This window comes from Clupea harengus, chromosome 9 (assembly GCF_900700415.2).
Source record: "Clupea harengus chromosome 9, Ch_v2.0.2, whole genome shotgun sequence".
Taxonomy (NCBI): Eukaryota; Metazoa; Chordata; class Actinopteri; order Clupeiformes; family Clupeidae; genus Clupea; species Clupea harengus.
In genome coordinates, this window is record NC_045160.1 from 5,523,264 (window position 1) to 5,549,025 (window position 25,762).

Consider the following 25,762-nt stretch of genomic DNA (forward strand, 5'->3'; position numbering starts at 1 on the left):
ATCAGGCTAGAAGACTTGGCCACTGGACACATCTGAAGGTCGCTTGCGTCACGGCAAGGGCAGTGTGGTTATCAGTTGGCCTCCTAACCTCACGCAAGGGATGTAACCCTTCAGCATACCAAGTGTGCTAACAGTATCGATTACAGTTTTCTCACTGTGCGATGATCACAATCGAATTTGACAGTTCAGAGAAATCGGAGAGGAATTGGATGTGTGGCGGTGGTCGCCTGTGTTTATTAGTGTGTGGGATTTGTTTGTGCGTGTGTGTGTATATATGCACGCTATTGTGTAGCCGGTTTTGACACTCTGTTTAGGCAACAGATTGTGAAAAGAGCGCTTGTACCCTCCTTCAACCTGACCGCTTTCCTGTTTCTTAACAACGTTTGTTTCGTGCGTGTTTACCAACGGTCTGAGTAAACTGCATTAACCGCTCCCTCACCCTCCCGCTCACAATTCCTGGAAGGAAGCTGATCGGTTTGCCATTAACTTCTGTATGCTCCACGCTTTTCACACTCTGGGTGAGGGCAGAGGAAAAACATGAAAGTGTAATAAGTCATTGGTTTTGCCCCGGGCTCCGTATCAGTGTAGACTGTTATCCGTACAGGTCAGAATGGTTGTTTCCCTCTATTGTGGAAGGCTTTTAAGGAGTCAAACAATTTGACAAGTTAACAGTAAATCACTTTCTAGGGCAGAACAGTAATCTGACATCCATGGCCCGGGGTCATTCCGTATGTGTGTGTGTGTATGTGCTTACGCGCGTGTGTGTGTGTGTGTGTGTGTGTGTGTGTGTGTGTGTGTGTGTGTGTGTGTGTGTGTGCACTTATGTGTGTGTGTATGTGCTCACGTGTGTGACTGAGTATGGGATGCCATGAAATGACCTATTCTTTGAAGCTCTAAGTTTCATTTTTTCCCTCACTTTGTACTACCCCCCCCCCCCCCCCTTCAAACCTCCCTGTACCCGAGTGACCTTCTCGTTTGTAGTCGGCCGGACCTCCAGCATCCCAGCGGCAGAGAGCCATGTACGAGCCACTCCAGGAGCAGCAGACAGGACATGACACCTGCTAGCGCAGACACAAACTCTTCTACTTCCTGTCTTGCCCGAATGCAAAGGGCAACTCCGGCGGCATGTAGGCCAGACACTTCCAAATTGTTGGTTTAACCTTTTTTTTCTTTTTTGCTTCGTCTTCTTTTCCCCCTAATTATGTCCCATTTCCTCCCTCTCCTTGTATTTTCTTCCCCCTAATTGGCGGTTTTTAAAGTACAGTCATAGGCTAACTGTTTCCTCGCTTGGTGCTTGTGAACCACTTTTTGTTCTAAAGCTACTGCTGTCCGTCTCCTCCTCAAGCCTCACACTCCATTGTTGTTGGGGGACTGAGTTCTTGTGATGGTGTTTCGGGAGGGGTGGAGGTGGTTTAGGAGATAAGAGGGGGGGGGGGCGCTTCAAGAAAGTGGGGCGCACGCGGTAAATCTAGCCAATCCCCTGTGCCAAATCCTTACTTTTAAAATTGAACGCACAGGCTGGGGGTGGAGGGGGTGGGACAGCAGCCCAGCCCAGCCCAGCCCGGGGCTCGGGGCCTACGTTAAATACCTCCCTGTCAGACAGGGCTCAGATCGTCAACCTTTTATTTATTTCTCCAGACGAGCTTGTGCCGTTTTTACGACGCTCACCCGCCCATCTATCTTCTCCACTCTGATCCACGTTTCATTTAAGATATTGCCGATTCAACTCCCCAACTCCCAGTGCCTGCCCTCTTCCCACGCGAGACGTTGATGACTCGTTCACATGAGAAACTAGCGAGTTGAAGTCGGCTTTAAGAGTCGTGTGGGGAAATGATTGTTTGAGGTTATGTCTGCTGTGAGGTCATCGCCCTGTCTGTTTTAACTGGCACTGCTGTAAGTTTGTGTAGGTTTTGTCAAGAAACGAGGCCAACTCCCTCCTGAAGAAGCAGAGTTGTTTGTTGTTGCACGGCTTCTCTGCTCGCTGGAATACCAGCTCTTTCACCAAGACGTCCACCCACAGGACACCATCACACTCTGCCGAGGTCGACATGAGACCTTGAACTTTGATACACTCGCTTTTTTGCTACCTTTCAGAAACAAAATGAACCTTTCTAGATCTGGGAAGTGGGAACCTCTTAATGACTTGCAGTTTTGCGTCCCATCCCCTCCCACCAGGCTTCTTGTTTTTCTGACCGAGGTCTCGCTGGTGACTAGAGGAAGGGGTGCAGCAACAGCAACAGCAAAAGCTGAAGTAGCGATGTTGTTCCCCCTCAAACATGACAAGTAGGCAAATTAATTCTATTCGCTGCTTGGGATCCCAGGGTAGAGCACGACCTTTTGTCCTGAATGCTGCCTGCCTGTGTGTGTGTGTGTGTGAGTGTGTGTGTGTGTGTGTGTGTGTGTGTGTGTGTGAGTGTGAGGGTGAGAAAGTGAGACAGAACAGAGAACAGTGCCTCTCTCCTGACAGTAAGAGAGAACTGGAGAGGGAGAGAGAAAGTGTGTGTGTGTGTGTGTGTGTGTGTGTGTGTGTGTGTGAGTGTGAGTGCGTGTGTGTGTGAAAGAGAGTTAGAAAGAACAGAAAGCACCAGCACCTCTCCAAATGCACACTAGTGTGTGCCTGCCCAGGCTGCAGCTGACTATAGCTGACTGTGTGAGCCTGGCAGAAGGGCAGAGAGACTGAGAGATGGATGGAGTGAGAATGGGAGAGGGAGAGAGAGAGAGTACAGAGAGAGAGAGAGTACAGAGAGTGGACGAGTGAGAGAGAGAGTACAGAGAGTGGATGGGACAGTGAGAAAGAGAGAGAGAGAGAGAGGGAGGGAGGGAGGGAGGGAGAGAGAGAGAGAGAGTGAGTGACAGTGAGTACAAAGAGTGGACAGGAGAGAGAGAGGGAGGGAGGGAGGCAGGGAGGCAGAGAGAGAGAAAGAGTGAGTGAGAGTGAGTACAAAGAGTGGACAGGAGAGTTTGAAAAAGAGAGAGTGGGAGAGAGAGAGGGAGAGGAGAGAGAGGGAGGGGTTAGTTTCTGAAAGCATGAAAAAGGGCACACACACACACACACAGAGAGAGACAGGGCCGCATTCTTCTTTGTGTTACGCCACACAGGACGCAGTCAGAATCCTCCCGATTCTGGGCCTGATCAGCGCCAGCTCTGGGACAGACCCCCTCTACTGGGCGCTGGTGTCAAGGGACACACTCTTCCCTGAGCACATTCAGCAGTCCCAGCAGGCTATACCACACGCACACGCACACACACGCACACGCACACACACGCACTCACACACGCACACACACTCACACATGCACACATACACATACACATAAACGCACACACACACACACATAAGCACAGACATACAGGTTGGCTCGAGGCCGTGCTGTTGACATGCACAGATGCAAATTCTTCCCTATCAGTGGTTCTGATTTCCTTGTGGTTGTTGCTGGGAGCACAGGCCAGCTCCATTTCCAGGTATCAGATAGCCTCGCCTGGCCTCAGCTGGCGTGGCATGGCAGCGGGCTGCATCTGAGTCATGTGAAGAGCACCATGGCATCTTTCATCAGTCACGCACGCATTTGCTTTGAGCCATTAGCACTGAATGATTGGAAGCATTAGCTCTCGCCACACTCAAACCACATCGTCCGAATTTGGGATGTGTGTTTGTGTGTGTGTGTGTGTGTGTGTGTGTGTGTGTGTGTGTGAGTGTGTGTGTGTGTGTGTGTGTGTGTGTGTGTGTGTGTGTGTGTGTGTGTGTGTGTGTGTGTGTGTGTGCGTGTGTGTTTAGGTGTGTGTCTCTGACAGAGAGTGAGAGGGAGAAAAAAGAGGAAGGACGAAGCGAGAGAGAGAGAGTGATGAATGAAATCCTCCTGGGCAAAGAGAAAAAGAGAAAGTGAAAAGATTCAATTAGGATATTGTGGTCGGGGGAGCGAGAGCGTTTGCTGCTCTGGAGCGTGGCGGGCGGCTGCTAATTGTCGGCTCTCAAATCAATGACACCTGCTGGGAGCCCACCGAGGCCCTGTCCCCTGAGCAGCCCACAGCACACATCCTTCAGCAGGGGAGCAGGAGGGACGGATGTGTCCTTTTCTCCCTCCTTTTCTTTCTCTCTCCTTCGCTCTCTCACCCACTGACGCTTTCACTCTCCTTTCTCTTTTTCTCTGCCTCTCTCTCTCTTTTTATGTCTGTCTCTCTCTCTCTCTCTTATTTTCTCCCTCTCTCTCAGCAGCAGAACACGTTCTCCATCTCTCCTTGCTTTTGATTAGCTGCAGTGTCGCCCCTGATCCATCCAAATAGCTTTGCGGTTGCATTCGGAGCCCCCGTCTTGAAGCTGCATTAGGGAAGGACACTTCATGTCGGACACTTCCTCTGTTGTCCACACACACTTTCCGCACACACACAATCCGTCAGAACGGCCCGATATCCAATCATATAGTTCCGTCAAAGTACTTTATCAAAGATCATTTAATAGATTGTGTTGTTCTGCCATCCGCCTGACTCGTCTCTAGCGCGTGTGTGTCCTAACCACACATTTGGCCTTTCACGGTTCGCTGTGAGGTGTGTGGAGGCTCCACTGCGGAGTGGAAACTGAATGGCTGGGGCGGCCCACCTCTCTCCGGAGAGTGACCTTTCGCTCGCGCGGCTGTCAGCTCCGGTGAAAGGCCTTCGCTCTCCGCTGGTATTTACCCTTTTGTTTACGGTGTCCATGGCAACAGATGTGTGTGTATGTGAGGACGACGTAATGGGGACGCGTGTGTGTGTGTGAGGACGTAATGGCGCTGTTTGATGCAGTGGATCAACTCTTGTGTAGCGTGTCCTGCCGGGTGCACACAGTTATGCTAATGATGACTTTGCCGCGTGTGTGTGTGTGTGTGTGTGTGTGTGTGTGTGTGTGTGTGTGTGTGTGTGTGTGTGTGTGTGTGTGTGTGTGTGCACGCGCGTGCGCATGTGTGTGTGTTTGCCTAATCTCTAAGTGTTTGTTGCTGACACTAGCCAATTTTGCTGACTCACAAAAGGTTCCTGCCAAAGCCCTTATTGTCATTGCCTGAGCGTCGATTCCCATCTCAATAGCCTCTGACTCCTACTTCTCCTTCCTTTCTCTCTCTCTCTCTCTCTCTCTCTCTCTCTCTCTCCCTCTCTCTCTCTTTCTCTCTCTCTCTCTCTCTCCCTCCGTGTGTCCTGACGTGTCCTTCTCCACCCTTCCCTCTATCCTTAGCTGGCTGCTGTCACTCTTTGAAGTTTTCTGAGATGGCCGGTTTCTGAGCGGGTTCTCACATTTTCCCCTCCCCTGACTTGGGTTCTTGCGGGGAAAGAGATCTGCGCTGCTTAGCTGGGAGGTCTGGAGATCCGAGCGCCGGGCTCCAGGCTCCGGCTCCATCTGACAGGCTGATGTGTTCATAAGGCTCGTCCGCGCGCCATGTGTGTTCTTCGGGGAGCGCTCCCTCGTCCAAGGCCTCTCATGTTCACTCTGTGTGTGGAGCACTGGGGATGGAGAGCTGGGCATACACAACGTACATACACACACAATTTTAGCTCACAAACATTGTAACACACGACTAGCTAGAAACACACACAGTCTCGCGCACAGATGTGTCTTACTCCAGCCAGCTCACACACAGATGAAACACACACTGAACATACTAATTCAGTAATACATGCCAGCACACACACACACACACACACACTCAAACACAAAACATACTAATTCACTTACACATGCCAGCACACACACACACAGTCACACACACGCACACACACAGCCTCTTATTCATTCACTAACACTTGCCAACACACACAGACCACCCGTCTGCGCCTCGCCACACACAGGGTGAGCAGAGAGGAGAGGAGAGGAGAGCCTGCAGCCAACAGGACTGAGAGCTGGGACACAGCAGGACCAGGACTGGGGTGGGCCGCACGACTCCGGCCAATCAGCTGACTGGTGTGGGCGGGGGGGGGGGGGGGGGGGGTAGGTCTGGGGGGTATTGTGTGTGGATGGGGATAGGGGGGGGAGCTGTTTGATGCCGGTTGCCAAGTGCAGCAGAGGGTTTTGATTTTCGATCGGGTCGTCGGAACAGCTTGTGGCAATTAGTGATGTCAGGAGGGAGAGGAAAGAACAAACAGGCGAAGCGCGCTTCAAAGAAGGGAGCATATCTTGCTCATGAATTCATCCTTGCCCTATTTTCCCTCTCTCTCTCATTGTTTCCACTCTTCCTTTCTTCCCTGGCCATTTCCCACGCCTTCTCACCCCTTCTTCCTTCCTCCGCCACCTTTGTCTCCTATGAAGCTTGTCCAAATCCAGTCCCTTTGTTTTTGTCCTCTTTTGTTTTTCAGGTATCGGCTACCTATCACACTCCTATTGTTTTGTCTTTTTTTCTCTCTCCCTGAACTCATTGAAACCAGCTTTCTCTGTTGTAGAATTATAGTAAAATCTCTCCCTGCAGCGACTGTGAAATGGGATTCTAATCTCCTGCCAATAGAAATGCATTGTGTTGAGTGCTTTGAATACCCCCCCAGTGAGGATGCCATCTACAAAAAGAACAAGAGCTTTGTGGACCATCAGTTAGGCTCAAGCGAGAACGACGACAGCACAGAGTAGACCTTGGCAAGCAGTTTCACTTGACGTCTACCTGACACCGTGTGCCAGCACTCAAAGAATGTCTCTCTGAAAGAATGGAAACCTACGCTCGAACAGACTCTCACTATGCGCGTGCAGTCACTTTTTATACACAAAAGAAAGGGCGATAATGGCAACAAGACGCCACCGGACTCTCAGAGTATTAAGCTGCTAGTCCCACAGCCTCTCATGTCATTGGTCCCTGACTGGACCAACTGGCTACACGGCCATCAGCATTCCCTGGACTGAACCATACTCAGAGAGGTTCAGGTTGCACATACACATGCACACACACACGCACACATGCGCACGCACGCACACACACACACACACACACGCACATGCACACACGCACATGTACATTCATACACGCACTGTATGGGATGGTGCAATCCCCTGCTATGGACTCAATGGATATGCTATGCTATGGACCACAACAATATGTAGCATACATTATGCTCTGACTGCCCTTAAGGTCACCGGTGTCTGGGCATGACCAGCCGAGCACAGAGGCATTAGCGCTCTCCTGCTTTGTAATCCCGCGGCATTCAGAGTGTAGGATTCCGCTCGTCGGCTCGCCGACCCCCGTGCTTTGGCTGGGCTCCACTGGCCCTGGCAGGACGCTGGCCTCCACTCATGGCATCCCAGCCCTCTGCCATCTGCCCCTAACCTCCCCCTCACCCCCCGCCACGCCAGTGAAAGCCCACACATGCACACACACACAGACACACAGACACACACACACACACACACACACACACACACACACACACACACACACACACACACACACACACACACTAGCACAGACACAAAAAACACAAGTTTGCTCACACACAGAGTTTAACATGCTGTCTGTGTTTTCTATTGCTCCCACCGCGGTGAAACACCCACACACACACACACACACGCACACACACACAGACACAAACACAAACACACACACACACATTCAAGTCAGGCACACAACTCATCCCAGTCCTCTGCCTCAATGAAGGCCTAGCCGCTCTCATTCCCTCCCCCTCGTCTACTCTCTTCCCCTCCGTACCAGCGGTAGACTCCAGGGCTGTGGGCTTGGAGGGAGGGAGGGAGGCTGTGAGGGAAGGACCCAGGCAGGGTGTGGGGGTTGGACAGGCAGGTCCGTGGGCAGCCCCTGGGGTGGAGGAATGAGAAGCGTGCTGCAAACGCAGCGCCGGGACGTGCCAGGTGTGTTTGGGTATGTGCTGCCGGAGCCCCAAAGAGGAGGAGGAGGAGGAGGAGGAGGAGGGAGTGTTTTTACAGGCCCTCACTGTTCCTCATCAACACACACACACACACACACACACACACACACAGTGTGATGAACACACAGACATACAAACACACACCTCCTAACAGTGACTATTATGAGGACTGGTATTTGTGTCTGGAGGTATTTCAGGGTTCCACTGACCACATGCCTGCGTGTGTCACTGGAGCTACTGAAGTGTGAGTGCCGGTAGCTGCAGGGTGCGCGTGTGTGTGTGTGTGTGTGTATGTGTGTGTGTGTGTATGTGTGTGACTTCACACAGAGGACAGGTGACAGCTGCCCTTACTCCTCAGCCAGGACTGAAGTGGAGACAGCATGTTCATCCTGACACACACACACACACACACACACACACACACACACACACACACACACACACGCACATAGCCCTTAAAACAACAGTGTCTTGGCTCCTGCTCTCCAACGCCTACTCTTACCATATGGCAGCAGTGTGCAGTATTTCTCTAAATGAAGTATTTGGGTTTGTATCTCTCATTGTGTGTGCTTGCACACCAATGCTGTTATTCTACATCGTGAGAGATGTGAAGTATCTGTTGTGTTTTCTCTAAAGTCACACACCACATTTGTCTGTCCATCCATCTATCTATCTATCTATCTATCTATCTATCTGTCTATCTATCTATCTATCTATCTATCTGTTTTCTTTCTTTCACTGTCTGCATTTCTCTTTATTTCTCCCTCTCCCTCCCTCTCTTTCTCTCTCCCTCTTCCTCCTCTCTCTCCTCTGCTCCTTCTATATTCCAACCTTGCAATTAGTCCTGGAGGATGGGGAGCCTCTCTGGCCCCTTTTAGTGGCGATATAATAGCTGAGGTTTACCACCGCCGCTGCTGTTCCACTGCCCGCCTCCCAAAATACCCCTCCAGCAGGTCTGCGGCCGGACGGCACTATTACTCACCGCCGGGCCCCGGCACAGACCTGCTGAGCACACATGCCTGGACCTGGCCTACCAACGGGCCGGGCCGGGCCGGGTCTTTAAAAGCCACCGTATCAAACATCATCCCCATCTGAACCCTCATTAACAACCCCATCCCACCCCACCCCTCCCCACCCTTTAGTTCGGTGTAAGAGCTGTTGTAAAAGGTACCGTACCGCACATCATACACCCCTACCCCCTTAAACGCCGTGTTTTGCCAAACACCATCCCAGTCTGAACCCTCCTAAGCTTGTTCCACCTCAGCGCCCCCCCTTTAGCGCTGGGTTCTAAAAGCGCTTCCTGATACGTATTGGTTGAAGGGGTCTGTAGCCACCCACAGAGCGCACAAGAGGAATAGCATATGTGTCAAAGCATGGCGGCTCCTTTTCATGTATATACCGTGTGTGTGTGTTAATGACTCACACTAGTGATTTATATTTGGAGAAAGAAATAGAGAGAGGGAGAGCAACAGCCTCAGTCCCAGAACGTAGCCAACAGTTTGCACTCATATCCAAGACCAAGCCTATAATTTAATCTTTATTTCAGATTTTGGATGGAAATACTTTTTTTCCCCCCTCAAATGATTACTACTTTTTGTGTTGTTGTTCTTTCTGGTCTCGAAGCATGGCTTGTGTAGACATCTCCCCTTACAGCTTTTCCATATTGTAGGGGGGCACACACACACACACACACACACACACACACACCTCCCCTGCCAGCCCTAGTTCTCTAAGTAGTCCTTGCTGGAAGTAGGCTGCAAGCTGACACTGGCCAGATAAGCCCACGTCACACCGACTAACAGTGAAGACTGGGCGCCAGTGGGACTTGTCAGGGTGTGCTGTGGTCCAATAACAAGCCTGAATAAAGATGGCGGCGCTGTCTTGCCCCACACTCATGCCCTCAGTTTGCCATCCTTACTCACTCTCTCACTCTCTCTCTCTCTCTCTCTCTCTCTCACCCTCTCACTCACTCACTCACTCTCTCTCTCTCTCTCTCTCTCTCTCTCTCTCTCTCTCTTTCACTCACAATCTCTCTTTCTCTCTTCCTTTCTGTCTCATTTTCCTACTCTTTCTCTCTTTCTATCCTGTATCCCCCACCTTTGTTCAATTACAATTAAGCACACATTCCCTCTATCCAAACTGCCAGCTCTCCAGAAAATCATGTTTACATGTTTCAGCAAATAACTCCCCTGTGTTCAAAGGAAGCACGCGAGGGCGCAGACACACACATTAAAGGGCCTCCATAAAAGTGTGTGGGAGGGGAGGAGGATGTCAAACTGGGGGCAATTCGTTTTAATCTCGATCCAAAAAACTTTTATGTGACAAGGTGCTCACCGCTCAGACGTAGAGCAGTGGGGATTGTAGAGGTGTCCTGGGGAGAAGGTGTGTGTGTGTGTGTGTGTGTGTGTGTGTGTGTGTGTGTGTGTGTGTGTGTGTGTGTGTGCGTGCGTGCGTGCGTGCGTGCGTGCGTGCGTGTGTGTGTTAACAAGTCTGTGTCTGTGCTTGTGTACTCGTGTGTGTCTATGGGAGCTTATGTGTGTGTGTGTGTGTGTGTGTCTATGGGAGCTTACGTGTGTGTGTGTTCCTCATTAAGACTGATCAAGTGTTGTACTGGGTGGCCAGGCAGACCTCCTCACCCTGCTCTTCTTATCTCGGCAAAACCCCATGAGAATGTCACACATGCTCAACAGCCCTCACACTCATTCACAAACACACACACACACACACACACACACACACACACACACACACACACACACACACACACACACACACACACACACACATAATTCCCCAACAGCCAACGTTTCACTGCTAATGCTGTTTTAAGTATTAATTGTGACTGCAATGGCAAACTCATTCAGCAACTCATTCATGGGCTTTTTGAGACGCTGTCCAGACTGCTTCCTGTGCAGATATTCCAACACTGTAATTTGCCCCTGTCCGAGCGGGGGGTGGGCTGAGAGGGGGGGGGGGGGGTTTAGCTTTCAGGCCTGTTTCAGCAGGGATTGTTTTAATCATAGAAATTTTGTTCGATTGAGTCATTGCGAGGGCCTTGCCAGGCGAGCGGGTCAATACAGACGCGCTGCGGGAGACCTCAGTCAGATGAGGCGGCCCCATGTTTGCTGTGTTTGTGTGTAGTCGGGGTGACGTGCTGGGGTTTTTGCAATAAACAGAGCTCCGCCGAACTCCGCTGAAGTGCTGAGATGTTGCAGATGTCAGCTTTTGAACTTTCGGTATAAATCAACAAATATTGAAAATCTCTCCCCCTCTTTGTCTCAGTCTCTCTCTGTCTTCCTCTTTCTCTCTCTCTCTCCCTCTCAGCTAGTCAATTGCTGTCATTTCTTTTTCTCTTCCTGTTTTCTTCATCCTACATCCTCTTATCTTCTATCTCTCTCTCCTCTCCACTGTTCAATTGAACCCTCATGGACTCTTGAATCGCTCTCTTTTGCTGTTTCCAACTCTTGCATTGTTTTGCCCATCCCTCTTCTACCTGTTTTCACTTCGTTCACCCTCACATCTCTCTCTCTCTCTCTCTCTCTCTCTCTCATTCTCTCTTTCTCTCTCTCACTCTCTCTCTCTCTGTATGTGTTTTAATGATGTATCAATGTGATATAAATATAATATAAATGTGAGTAACAAAGAAATGTTTAATAAATATCCCTCTCCCTTTCTTTCTCTCTCTCTCTCTCTCTCTCTCTCTCTCTCATTCTCTCTTTCTCTCTCTCACTCTCTCTCTCTCTGTATGTGTTTTAATGATGTATCAATGTGATATAAATATAATATAAATGTGAGTAACAAAGAAATGTTTAATAAATATCCCTCTCCCTTTCTTTCTCTCTCTCTCTCTCTCTCTCTCTCTCTCTCCAGTGGTGGGCAGCAGCGAGGTCTCAGTGCCCGAGCGTGTGGACGCCGTCCTGGGCAAGAACATCACGCTGGGCTGCCGGGTGGAGGTAGGCGCCAACCTGACCCTGACGCAGAGCTCGTGGGAGCGCCGCCTGCCCTCGGGCACCATCACGTTGGCCGTCTTCAACCCCGAGTACGGCATCTCCATCGCCGACGCCTACGAACGCCGCGTCTCCTTCGTCAACCCCTCGACCGGCGACGCCTCCATCATGCTGGAGGGGGTGGGCTTCGCCGACATCGGCTCCTACACCTGCAAGGTGGCCACCTTCCCCCTGGGCAACACCCAGGCCTCCACCACCGTCAACATCCTCGGTAGGTGGAGAGGCAGCGTCCGGGCTGGCCGCTTTGAAGTGAAATGCATTCTGGGTCACAGTTGTGTTGTACCAAGGGTAAACACTTAGAGGTGCAGTCCCACAGTTGTAATCCAGTAGATTATTGGTCAAATTCAAAAATGTGGTCTAATTGCTCCTCACCGTCCTCTAGCTGTGCGTTCTGTTGGTGTTCATGCACAATCCTGGCCCTGTGATTGGGAAACAAATCAAGTGGCTCGGACCGAACCATACACTATTCCAGCCAACGCATTGCTTCAAGAGCATGGAATGGTGCAAGTTGATTGGCTTTTGAGCTGAAATATCAACAAGCTCTCAACAGAATTGCAGACTGCACCTTTGAGTGAGAATGTTTTATTTTATTGCCGCTGTAACAAGTAGTTAATTTAAAAAGTTGAAAACAGTGTCCTGGTTGTAATGCGCTTCCTGAAGCCTTCTTGGGGACTGTGTACCCTAAAAGTGAAATGGGCCAGTTTAATCCAAACAATTAATAAAATAGCACTGCCCTTTCAAAAAAGGAGCCTATCCTTCAAGTGCTTTTTGTTAGCGGAGTGGCCAGGTTGAGTCCAAGAGAAACAAGCATAAATCACAGGGCACCAAACCCGGTGGAGTTAGACATGTGTACCAGGGGTAGAGCCAGACAGAGATTAAGTCCGGGTCTGATCCAAATATAGTTGTCAATAGAGGCCCTCCAGCTAAAAGGCGGCCTGGTCTCTTTAGTGTGCTCTTGACGGATGGCCTCCCTCCCCACCCAGGCTCCTTCAGCAGGTATCCTCATTAGAGAGGCCTGCCCTAGAGGTAGTCTTTGATTCAGGGTGCGGCTGTTTGATTCATGCCTTAGGTGGAGTCGCTGGGCTGGTGTGTGTGTGTGTGTGGGACAGATTCGTCAGGAAGACATTATTCTCTTTTTCCTCTACCTTTTTCCTTTCCCCCACCTCTCTTATTCTCTCTCTCTCTCTCTCTCTCTCCTCCTCTTTTCTTCTCATCCCTCTGTCTGTGCCCCTCTCCCTCGTTGTTCTCATTTGAACTCTCTCTTTCTTTCTGTCCCCCTTGTTCTCTCTCTCTCCACCTCATTCTATCTCATTCTCTTTCCCTCAACTCCTGTATCTCTCTTAGTCCCTCCATCTCTCTCTTCATCTCTCTCTCCTCCTCCCATCTGTGTGTGTCTCTCTCTCTCTCTCCTCCTCCCATCTGTGTGTGTGTGTCTCTCTCTCTCTCTCTCTCTCTCTCTCCTCCTGTATTTCCCTCCTCCTCTACTGCTGGCTGGTCTGGAGCCTATCCCTCCGCTCCTGAAATCCCCTCTCCTGGAGCCTCTGGAAACACTAGCTGGCTTTGTGTAGCTGGCTTTCCTCTTTTCACTTTTCCCACTCCCAGATATAGATCATATCCTGTCAGCCTGATGACCCTGATCCAACAACATTTCAGATGAAACAACCCCAGACAGACCAGCTGTTAGACATGGGAGTGTGTCCCTGTGTGTGAGTCTGTTCAAGTGTGTGTGTCTTAAGTTTGTGTGTGGGCATATGAGTGTGTGTGTGTCTGTGTGTGTGTATGTATGTGTGGGTGTGTGTATGTCTGTGTGTGTGTGTGTTTGTGTAGATGTGTCTGTGCGTGTCTGTGTGTGAATGTATGTGTGTCTGTGTGTGTGTGTGTGTGTGTGTGTGTGTGTGTGTATGTCTGTGTGCAAGTGTGTGTATTAGTTCCCCTGTGTCATTGCTTATAATTAAAGAGCCTGCTGTGGCTGTGTGTGTCTGATTCATACTCAGTGTTTGAGTGTGCACATGAGAGGGCTGGACTCCCTCCTGCCCAGATTTACGGCCTTCATCGTCCACAGGCCTGGGTGGGCGTGCAGACGTCCCACCGTAAGCCCCCTCGTCCTCCTCCATCAGGCACACTCTCACGTGCAAATGTTACACGCACAGCCATTCTCACGCAGGAAGGCATTGTCAGGTTCTCACACATACACGTACGTGTACACATATGTACACATACACACACTTACACACTTACATACACACACATATCTCTCAGTCTCTCACGCATACTCTTACCCACACACACAGACATGTGCACACACACACAGACGACACACACACACACACACACAAACACACACACACACACACACACACACACACACACTTTTTCAAACAGTAAGCTTCCTCACCCAACCAAGCATAATTCCAAACCAATTAGCCACTCACATTTAACTAGACAAGCCTGATGCGATGCTTGTCCCTGTGCGAGCACACCCACTATCAGCCATGCAGCCATGCAGGAGTGCTCTAGTGTCCTCCAGCACACACACACACACACTCCCCTTGTTGTTATTGTGAAGAGCCAGCTACCTCTGAAGGCCAGGAGGAGGTGAGCAACCCCCCCAAACACACACACACACACACCAGTCTGAATAGCCTGTTTGTTAAACAGAATCCTGTGTGTGTGCTTGTGTGTGTGTGTGTGTTGGGAGGGTGTGTGTGCGAGGCTCCCTAGCGACGGGGGGAAACTTTTGTGTCCACTAATGAGAAGTGCTGAAGTGTTGCCGTGACAGCCGTCCCCTGCCTTGGCATCCCATTCAAATCCACCTTTAGTCCTCTGTAGGTCCTTTAGTGACTGGAAGAGTTGGAGTAGTAGTTTGTTTGTTTGTTTTGTTGTTTGTTTGTTTGTAGTTTGTTTGTTTCGTTTTTTGCTTGTTTAAACTGTGTGCTGACAATGTAAAAGGAGACAAATGTTTGCTTGTGCAGAGAAGGGTATGTTCTGGAAACAGAGCGTAGGGTTAGGAGAGAGAGAAATAGTCATGAAGTATGGAGGAATGCTGGAGAGGTAAGGGAAAGTGTGAGCGTGACCTTTTCTTCTGCATTTTAACTGCACTGGGGAGGTGGGCTGCCTGCTGCAGAGCTGCTGCGTGTGAGCCTAGGAGCTTCAGCGTGGCTGCGTCCACCACTGAAAATATCAATTAGACAGCAACTGGCAATGCGGCATTGGCGCGTGCACACACACACACACACACACACACACACACACACACACACACAGTTCGACAGAAGCAAGCGTGAATAAGCACACACACACAGTCTTATAAATGCACACAGGAACAAGCGCACACACACACACACACAGATACATAAACACACACACATTGGTTTTCTTATGCACTCCCTCACCCTCACATTCCCTGTGCTTCTAATGCCCTGATTAGCCCTGTTCTTTTTATTAATGCCCCTCGCAGAACCGTGCCCAGCGCTCGCCCCCTGCCCCCCTGTTCCTTACCCGCCCCAGACAGCAGTTTGATGAGGGCACTAATATCTCCTTTTTTATTCTCCTCGTAAAAACTGCGGGGTAGCCCCAGAGCCCTGAGCCTCAAAGCCGAGTATGGATGGAGCACTGGGACTTTTCATCTCGTCCTTCTGTTCCCTCTTTTAACGGTGCTCTCTGAACTTTGAGGTATCCGTGTCAGTGACCTGTTAGCCCGAGGGCTGGGAGTGGGACCCACATGGCTTGTAAAGGACAGAAACCTCAGATCAGAAGATGCAAAGAGAGGCTTTGGGTTTGGGCCGTTAAGAGGGGATTGGGTCTTATCTGGTCTGACGTGCTTGGAGAGAGCTTTTTCTCTCTCTTTTAAAGGTGATCTGTGCTGCTGGCTTCTAGCCCGTAATGCAGTATGTCCAGGCAAGAATGCCTGCTACATTCTTTTTCTCTCTCTCTCTCTCTTTCTCTCTCTCCTCCATGCTCGCTCTCAATCTGTCTCTCTCTCTCTCTTTACTTCTAACTGACTCATCCCTGCTTTTGCCACGTTTCTGTCTGTCTTTCTGTCTCTTGTCCTTGTTTTTCCCCTGTACTCCCATTGTCTCTTTTTTCCCTCGCTGTTTTGTCAGTCTCTCTCCATTTCTCATCCCTCTCACAGACTCTCCCTCAGTCTCTCTCCATTTCTCATCCCTCTCACAGACTCTCCCCCTCTCAGTCTCTCTCCATTTCTCATCCCTCTCACAGACTCTCCCTCAGTCTCTCTCCATTTCTCATCCCTCTCACAGACTCTCCCCCTCTCAGTCTCTCTCCATTTCTCATCCCTCTCACAGACTCTCCCCCTCTCAGTCTCGTTGGCCCAGACTCGGGATCACCCCACACTTTCATCAGTCTCTTATCCTCTTCTCTTCCTGTGCTCTCTCTCTCTCTCTCTCTTATTCTCTCTCTTCCTCTCCAAGGTGTCAGGTCTCATCAGGCAGGGGCTTAAGCAAATTTTGCGTGGGTGAGAAGGGAAGGGAATTCGGGGGCTGCCGATGGGGCTGCCTGTTCCGCCCCCTGACGGGAAATCGTTAGCAGACGATATTGGTCAGACCCACACTCCCTGACAGCCCCGTCTCCCTGATGGGGTCGACCCTGGGGAGAGGGGATGAGAGGAGCAGATACAGAGAAATGGTGGAGGAGGGAGAGAGAGAGAGAGAGAGAGAGAGAGAGAGAGAGAGAGAGAGAGAGAGAGAGATCGGGTCAGCCCAGGGGAGAGAGGAAAGGAGCTGAGAGGAGCAGAAACAGAGAGACAGAGAGAGGGAGACAGAGTGGGGAGTGGGACTAGGAGGCAGGAGGGGTGCTAGAATGCCCCATTCCATCGCAAAGTTTCCAGGACCCCACTAAATGCCCTCAAATGAGCCACATCGGCCCAGAAGAGAGGAAGGGAGAGGAGGAGAGGAGAGAGAGAGGGAGGGAAAGAAAGAGAGAGAGAGAGAGAGAGATCGGGTCTGCCCTGGGGAGAGGAGGAGAGGGGCTGAGAGAGAGGGAGGGAAGGATTGAGGGAGAGGGGAGAGAGAAGGGGGGAGAGAAAGACTCAGGAAGGGGATGGGGGAGGATTTGCTCCAAGTTTCCAAGGACCCGGCTAAATGCCCTGTGTCTTAACGTGGATGTGGTCGACTTGGGTGGAGGCCGGGTCTGGAGCTATTTTTAGAAAGGCCGGGTCTCAGGGTTGCTATGATTTGTCACTCCTCAGGGACATGGAGGGGGCAGGGGTGGGGTGGTGTGGGGTGTAGATGAGGGTGAGAGATGGAGGGGGTGGGGTGGGGTGGGGTGTAGTGGTGGTGTGGTGTAGATGAGGTGGGGGCCGGTGGAGGGCAGACAGAACGGGGACGGCCTTGTTGGGAGGATTAGGTTGATGTTGGGGACGCGTGTGCTGGGACTCTCACACTGGCAGGGAGGGCTGCAGCTGTTGGGCTCCTCAATGTGGTGAGAGAGACAGAGAGAGAGAGAGAGAGAGAGAGAGAGGAAGGGAGGGAGGGAGAAATGGAGAAAGAGATAGAGAGAGCAGAGATGGAGAGAAAGAGGGGAGAGAGAGGTGCAAAGGGGCAGGGAGAGAGATAGGGGATGGAAAAAGGGGAGCGGTGAAGAAGACTACGAGGGGAAGGGAGGCATGGCCAGGATTAATGATGGAAAGAAAAGGAAAGAGGTGCTTTTTTTACTCCTGATTCATAAATGGTGCCTCTGTGGTCATTATGCACAACTAAGCCTTTTTAGCGTTTCTCTCTCTCTCTCTCTCACACACACACACACTTTCTCTGTCACACCTGCACTCTTTCTTTCTGCTGCTCTCTGTTTCTCTCCCCCTCTTTTTCTACCCCTCTAATCCTTTCTGTCTCTCTTTCCTCTCTCTAATGCACACACACTCTTGTCCTCCTTCTCTCTCCCTCTCTGTTTTATTTCTCTTTTCCCTCCCTCTCCTTCTCCTCCTCTGCCCTACCCCTCTGCTCTCAAAACCCAATGCCAGCTATGACAGCTTGTTATTAAGAAAGCATTGCCCCCCCCCCCCCCCTTCCCTCTCCGTTCCTTTCCATTTTTTTCCCCTCCCTCTCGTCCCCCTTGTGTCACCACTCTCTCCGTGCGTGAAAGGGCATCATTATTCTCCGGCAGAGCTGCCAGGTAGGCCCTTTTGTGCCGGCCGGGGCCGGATAACTCGCCGCTGAAAACTCCTGCTTTAGTTACCGTGCCTTCCCTTGGAGAAATCTGTGTCACTTCACAAGAGGCCCTAATTTATTGTGCCCAGCCACAGGAAGCCGCTGTAATATAAGCCTCCACCTCTCCAAAGTGCAGAGCAGCGCAGTGCAGAGCAGCGCAGTGCAGAGCAGCGCAGCCCAAACTTAGCAGGCCAAGGTCCAGCGCAACAAAAGAGACGCCTCATAAGCACCGGGGCCAGCAGTCTCCAGACATCCCATAATACCACCACTGTTTGTGGAACGGTCACAGGGTACATTTCCAGGTTCCGTTCCATGTCACGTATGTGGGACATTAGAAATACATTTGTAGCCCGTCTAGGACATTACTTTTTTTTTCCTCTCTTCCTCGCCCTCCCTCTCTTGCTTTCTGTCCTTGTCTCTCTCTCTCTCTCTCTCTCTCTCTCTCTCTCTCTCTTTCTCTCTCTCGCTCATACACACACTCACACACAGACAAACAAACACACATTCACTCATAAAGGCACACATGCAAACGCTCACACAGATACACACTTACACACTCTCTCTCACTCTGTTGATGTACATTAGGCAAACAACACCCTCTTCTTTTTAACATTCAGCCCCATGTCCCAGTCCTCCACAAAAGCCACAAACATATCTCACGTTCCCCCCTGCTACAGCCAGGGAAATTGACTTCCCTCCCCTTATATCCGATTGCTTGCCTCATCAATTTTTAATGGAAATCCGTGAGATCTCCGCAATCAATCTCCTGGCCCTGTCAGCGGCGTCTACTGTGGCCGGCACAGAGTGTCTGCGTGCGCACGCGCCCGCCCGGCCCTGTTTTATGATGTGTATTATTTATTCGTTTTGTTATTCAATGGATCGATATAGCAGTAACTCATTCAGTAATCTATTCTCCATTTGGCTTTCATATTTGTCTCTCTTGCACTCTGTCTGTCGGTCGTGTCTTGGCTGTGGCCGGCCCCCTCAGAATCTCAGCAGATTCTCAGCTCTCATCTCCTCTCATCTGTGCAAAGTTTGGACGGCGTTTAATGTCTCATTTTAAAGTGATTTGTCCTTCGTTTCATGTTCATTTATGGTTGTACCGCGGCTCTGTTTGCATCTATTTTTACTGTCTTTCCCTCTTTTGTTATGGGTTTTGCTCCGTCTTGACGAGATATGAAGATTTCCCCCCTTCCGTGTGCACAGTCTACTTGCAGTCTACTTGCAGAATGATGGAAAACGTGTCTGCCCTTAGTATGCCTTTTCTTCGCAATGTGACTTCAGTGTTCAGTGCTAATGTTTCATTTGACCCTTGCTTTTTTCCACTCTGTCTCTGTCTTTCTCTCTCTTTCACTCTCTATTTTTTCTCTCTCTCTCTCTCTCTCTCTCTCTCTCTCTCTCTCTCTCTCTCTCACACACACTCACACACTCACACACACACACACACACACACACACACACACACACACCCTCACTCTACATTCCTCTCCTCCTCCTCTGTCTTGCTGTCTAAGGATGTCATACCTGTGGATCGTGCAGGATGTCTATATTGGATGTTCTCATGCATTATGTGCAGTAATGTGACGGTTTGAATACTGGTTGAATAAACACGTTTTTATACCTCTTTCTCCCCCTCCTCTCTCTCCCTCATCTCTCCCTCTCTCTCTCCCTCCTCCCTGCCCTCAGTGGAGCCTAAGGTGCACGTGCTGCCGGGCCCGTCAGTGCTGCTGGATGGGGGCAACGAAACGACAGTGGCCACGTGCATGGCGGAGCGCGGCCGCCCGGCCGCCGAGGTCTTCTGGGAGTCGGAGCTGGAGCTGCAGGGCCGCTCGGAGGGTCAGCGGCAGGACCAGTCCAACGGCACCACCACCAGCCAGGTGCACTACCTGTGGGCACCCACGCGCCACGCCCAGGGGCACACCATCACTTGTGTGGTGCGCCACCCGGCCCTGCCCGCGGAGGTCCGCAAACCCTACGTACTCAACGTGCAGTGTGAGTGCCCTCAGGACCTTCTCTTCACACTGACAATGGTGCTAGCCTTGAAAGAAAATGGCTACATCTTGAGATTTTATCTCTGAACACGTGTAGCCATCTTTGTGTGTGTGTGTGTGTGTGTCCATCAGTGGAGGCTGTGGAAGTGGCCATGCCTCCTATTGTCCCCCATATAGAAGTGTCTGAATAACTGCTTCTGGTCGTCAGTCATTGCCATGATCCTCTGTCCTCAAATAACTCCACTATTTGAATTACCTGTGCTGTTCCCTCTTTCTACTTCCTCGTATTTACTTATCTTCCTGGTCTTATCTGTTTAGTATGAGTAAAAGCCTTTCATGAGTCTCGTGAATATCCCCATTCTCTCCTGCACATTCTGTTAGCCATAAACTCGAGGAGTGTTAAGGAGAGCATGGTGGGTTCACTTAGATGACCTGCCAGCAGAAGTCATTGGCAGCTGACAGTGTTTTAATCAGACAATAACAACTTCATGAAGCCTCTAATATCTGTCAGGATTGGCCTTGTGGAGGGAAATGTTTCAGGGAAAAACAAGCTCTGTTATCTGACATCACGTTACATTGTTTGATACCGACTGGCGGCCTGTTGTTTTTGGCTTATGATCTGTCAATACACACTGCATCAGGTTTCAGCCCACAGCTTGCTTATATTTCCACAATACACACGCACAGTCGCACACACACTCACACACACACACACACACACACACACACTTAAGCTTTCAACCCAGTCTTCCTCCTCCATGTCTTCTTCTCCCTCCCTCAGTCGCTTGCAGTGATCAGTAGGTTCATGACGAGGTCTCTGTAGAATGCATTAACTACCCTACATGCAGGACTCTCTTTAGGCAGAGTGTTTGCCGTGCCTCTCCTCAGCTGCTCAGCTCTATCGGCTCCTATCTATAAGAGATAAAACAGGGTTGAGTGCAAGTCAGGCAGAGCACTTTCACCCAACTTTGATCTCCGTGGTCGACATGAGATGAGGAGGGGGAGGAAGAGGATGAGGAGGAGGAAGAGGATACGGGAAGTAGTCAGAGAGGAAGAAGCTGAGCTGGTCAATGACGGCTCTACCTGCTCCACCATGCGAGACACAAAAGGGCTGAGTGGAGGCCAGCCTGAGCACTCGCACCCAACATCGATCTCCTTGGCTGACATAGGAGGAGGAGGAGGAAAGTGGTCGGAGAGGAAGGCGCTGAATGGTAAACCCCAGAAGTGTGGAGACTGGGCGGGCGGGCGGCAGCCTGGCGGCTCGATAGGGCCCGTCAGACGCAGACAGACAGATAGACAGTCCGGCGCTCACCTTTGACCGAGTGAGGCTCGCGCTACGCCACGGAGTGCCCTCTGTTCTCTAATCAATAAGATAGCCAGCAAGCATGCAGACACCCAATCACTCACATCCACTCCCAATGACTTGGAGGTTACAGGCCTGCAGGAGGGCATCCCTTGTAGACAAGGGTTTTCGGTGTGTGAGATGGAAGTGGTTAAATGTGTTTAAGCTCAGTCACACTGGCTTGAGCTCAGTTTCATTGTACACAGGGCTGAGTGGAAAAGCTGAATTGAAGCACCAGTCATGAGTAATGTAAGAAAAGGTAACCCTTTCTTCATTATCTTTATCATTGTTATTGAAATGAACTTGGTTTCCATCCCATGCAACAACTCCCATTCAAGTGTACAGGCTACTGCTGTGTCTGACAGGAGCTTGAGGCTAGTATAATTATCATAATGTTATTGTGTTGTGGTCTGACTGGATGGCCAGCTGCAATTGGTTTTGGTTTTTTTTCAATCAAATTTTTTTCTATGAAGTATCTCACTTAATTAATAACATCATGAAAGCACTGTATACCCTGCTGGGGAAAGATGTGAATCCCACCCCAACCCCTCACCAGAATCATCACTATCTGGCTCTTTTGTTTCCAGTCGCCTGCACGCTCCTCGCTTCTCCCTCTTGTTCTCTTTCATTTTCGTTATCGTTCCGCTCGATCCACTCGCATCGCGTGCCTGTGGTGGCGGTGTTGGCGGCGGTGGTGGTTTTGTTCTTTTCTCGAAGGACGGCACATTTTTCACCGGGACGCTCGTAGAGGTCACGTTGACCGCCGCAGCCACCGGCTCAATTCATCTCCTGTTATTAAAACCTCTTTCTCTCTCTCTCTCTCTCGCCCGAGATCACTTTTGTCCTTCCCTGACTGCGTTTGCTTTTAGACCAACATCAGCGCTTCAGTGGCCTGGCCCGTGATTGAATCACCTGGTCCAGGCAATCAGTGCTGTCTGAGTTGATTGTGAATTGTGGATGTTGCTCTTGCCTCCATTATGGTGGTCGTGGAGTGTGAAGTTAAAGCTGAAAGGCAAAGCGCATAATGAATGAAAGGTACTGAAGCCCTGTCAGAGGTGCTCCACAGAGCCATGTAATGGTGTGGGCCCCGATTATTATCCATTACCCTTTTTTACCAATTCAGCAAATTGCTCCTCGCGTTCCTCTAGCTTTCCGTACTGTACTGCCATACTGTATTCCAGCCGTACATGTATCAGCAGCGTTGCTTCAAGAGCACATAAAGAAGGGGTGTATTTGATTGACTGTTGAACTCCATTATCAACAACCTTTCACCAGAATCATAAACTGTGCCTTTAAATCTTCGTGGCAAAGCACAAAACTGAATGAATGGTCGTGTTTGGCAGAGTGACTCCACAGTATCTAATACACTGCTGACCATCTACCAAAGTACCCTAACCGTAACCATAGATACCTCTTCTTCTTATGTGCAGTTGCCCCTGATGTGCAGGTGGTAGGCTACAACTCCAACTGGTTCTCAGGGCAGGAGGACATGAAGCTGGACTGCCAGGTCAACGCCAACCCGGCTCCCTACAGCTTCACCTGGACCAGGTGAGAGAGATCCTCCAGCTTCAGCATCACCACATGGGCCTCTCGTGTTAAGCTCTGCCGTCCATCCCAAAGTTTCAGAGTTGCTTTATTAGTATGACATTGTTTAATAACATGGCAGATGGGGCACATTTCTACTAGGGTGTACAAAAAAAAAAACTGGGGCCATGGTCCAAACGGTCTCAGTTCGGCCCTGGAGTGGGACAGGGCCAAATCAGGGCTAAACTAGGGACTCTTGGAATGAAATACAATGCAACAATAAAAACAATTAAAAACAGGCAGGCAACAGAAAAAAAACGTTGCAAAAGAATCAAAGACATTCTGACAATTTCATGACGTATTTAAATGTCATTTTAATTTATTTAATGTGTACTCTCGCTATCGTTGCTAAGCACTACTTAGAAGTTTCTGGCTTTGATGTTCCTGTTTGAAAATGCCCCCGATATTCCACCTCCTCATGGAAACAGAACACCGAGGCTCTTCACCGGTGCCTAAGCCTGAGGAAGGGCCTTGGGCTGGCCCCAGCCTTTATAGAAAAAAAGTCCAATACAGTGCCAAACCATTCACCCTCATGCCACTTCGACGGCTTAACATGATGGTGTGCTCCTGTGAGGGATATAATATGAAGTGTCTATTCCTATTCCAAGGATGAAATATCAGGTGTATTCTGTAGAGTTTATTAGAAGCAATCTGTTGGTAGTTCAGTGGTACTGGTAGTGGTGGTTCTGGAAGTAGTTGTAATGATTTATACATGTGACAGAGAGATCCATACTCAAACATAGCCCCAGGGACATGCTTTGAAGAGAACAGAAGGGTGGTTTGAGGAAACAATACAACACAAAATGTACAAGAACATGGCACAAAAGGAAGGTCGTAAAAGAGAATGTGGCAAACAAACCAAAAGTGATACATTCTTCCTTTCCCTCATTCTCACTCTCACTCTCTTACTTCCTCTCTACGTCTCCTGCTTACTCTCTTTGTCTGTCGGTCTCTCTCACTCTCTTTCTTTCTTACTCTGTCTCTATCTATCTTTTTCTCTATCTCTCTATGCCTCTGTCCCACACGCGCTCTTCTTCCTCTTCCTGTTTCTCCTCTCTCTCCTTTTCTCTCTCTCGCTCTCTCTCCCTCCTCCCTCAGGGTGAAAGGTAGTCTTCCCGATGGGGTGCTCGGGGACAACAGCACCCTGCTCTTCACTCGGCCCCTGGAGCGCAACGACTCGGGCCTCTACCGCTGTGAGGTGCGCAACGCCATCGGGATGCGCTACCAGGACACACACATCTGGGTGCAAGGTGAGACTACGCCACCACACACACACACACACACACACACACACACACAATAACACACACGGGAGACTCACACACACACATATACACAGGCCACCGCAATACCATCCATGCGTCACCTTCCTCCTGTCAGTCTCTGTGTAGCTGTATACACACACACACACAAATAAGTAACACACACTCAAGAGTCACATACTTCACACACACACACACACACACACACACACACACACACACACACAGACATCCTGAGCTGCTATTATGTGATGAAAACTAAGCACTGAGATTGATTTGCTCTACCGACCCCCCCCCCCCCCAACACACACACACACAGCCGCTGATGTAGATGGCATTCGATCGGTCATGTGTGTGTGGCACTGCTGACATCATCTCTTGTGAGTGTGTACTCAGCAGTTAGTGCATTCCCCACACCTCTCTAACAGGAGGAGCATTACCCAGAGCAGCTCTTGCCTGCCATCATACTCCCCTTTCTTCTCTTAATTTCTCTCCCTTTGTCTGAATATATGTCTATTCTTCTCACTCTCTCTCTCCCTCTCTCTCTTGTCTCTCTCTCTCTATCTCATGTCTCTCTCTCTCTCTCTCTCTCTCTCTTCTGCTTCAAACACCTCCAACAGGAGAAGCACACAATGAACAGTTTTAAAACGAGGCCTCAGTTTAGGCTTCTCCCTCCCTTCCTAATTTTCTCTTTCTCTCTCTCTCTCTCCCCCGTCTCCCTCCCTCCCTCTCTCTGTGAATTCCACAGTACTTTAGGGGTGTTGTGTAGAACATTGCAACCTCATCTCGTCTGTCATCCAAGCCCATTGTTTTAGTGCATACCAGGGAACCATTGTGTTTGGAAGAGCACTGTGCGCTCACAAATGTCTGCTCTGAAATCCACACGTCTCCTCACGAGAGCACCAACACCCGTCTCCCTGCTCCGCTTTCCCGCGGGTGGAGAGCGTTCGCTCCACGGCCTCGCGGCGGGACGACACTCCTGGCACCGGAGAACGCACCTCGGCAGGTCACCTGGTTCTCGCTCTCCCGCCGCTGGGGGCTGACGAGTGTTACAATAGGGGGCTGCGTCCCCCCTGCCTGTCCGTGGGAAAGCCGAAGACCAACCTTTGTTTTTCCACTCCTCTCGGCCACTCCTATCTCTTTCTCCCTCCCTCTCTCACTCTTTCTTTCTCGCTCTCTTTTTTCAGTTTCATTTACATTTCTCTCTGTTTGCTCACACACTGGGTTGCTTGTGTAAGGTTACGTTTCTCAGAGACGAGCGTGTAACGGTCTCTGGCCAACATCGGCCTTCACCCGTGAAAGGGCCGTGTGCGTTTTGTTGTATTCCGTTTTTGTGTTTGATGTGGATTTAAACTGACATCTGTTGCCGCTGAGTTTGTGTGTGTGAGTGTGTGTGTGTGTGTACGTAGTGTGTGTGTGTGTGTGTACGTGGTGTGTGTACGTGGTGTGTGTGTGTGTGTGTACGTGGTGTGTGTGTGTGTGTATGTGGTGTGTGAGTGTGAGAGTGTGTGTGCATAGATGTGGTATGTGTGTAGGGGGGTGCAGTGTGTGAGAGAGAGGCATTTCTCCTGTAAACCCAGATGTGACGTC

General features: G+C 50.3%; 1 protein-coding gene across 1 annotated transcript in view; it reads left to right on the top strand.

The window, feature by feature from the left end:
- The window catches only part of LOC105910131 (nectin-3-like protein), a 48,098-nt gene that overhangs the window by 15,372 nt on the left and 6,964 nt on the right, over positions 1-25,762 (top strand). Inside the window, exons 2-5 of the mRNA XM_012838818.3 lie at positions 11,693-12,040; positions 19,680-19,985; positions 22,757-22,874; positions 24,009-24,160. Coding sequence (XP_012694272.2) covers positions 11,693-12,040; positions 19,680-19,985; positions 22,757-22,874; positions 24,009-24,160 — 924 coding nt within the window. The remainder of the gene's footprint in view (positions 1-11,692; positions 12,041-19,679; positions 19,986-22,756; positions 22,875-24,008; positions 24,161-25,762) is intronic.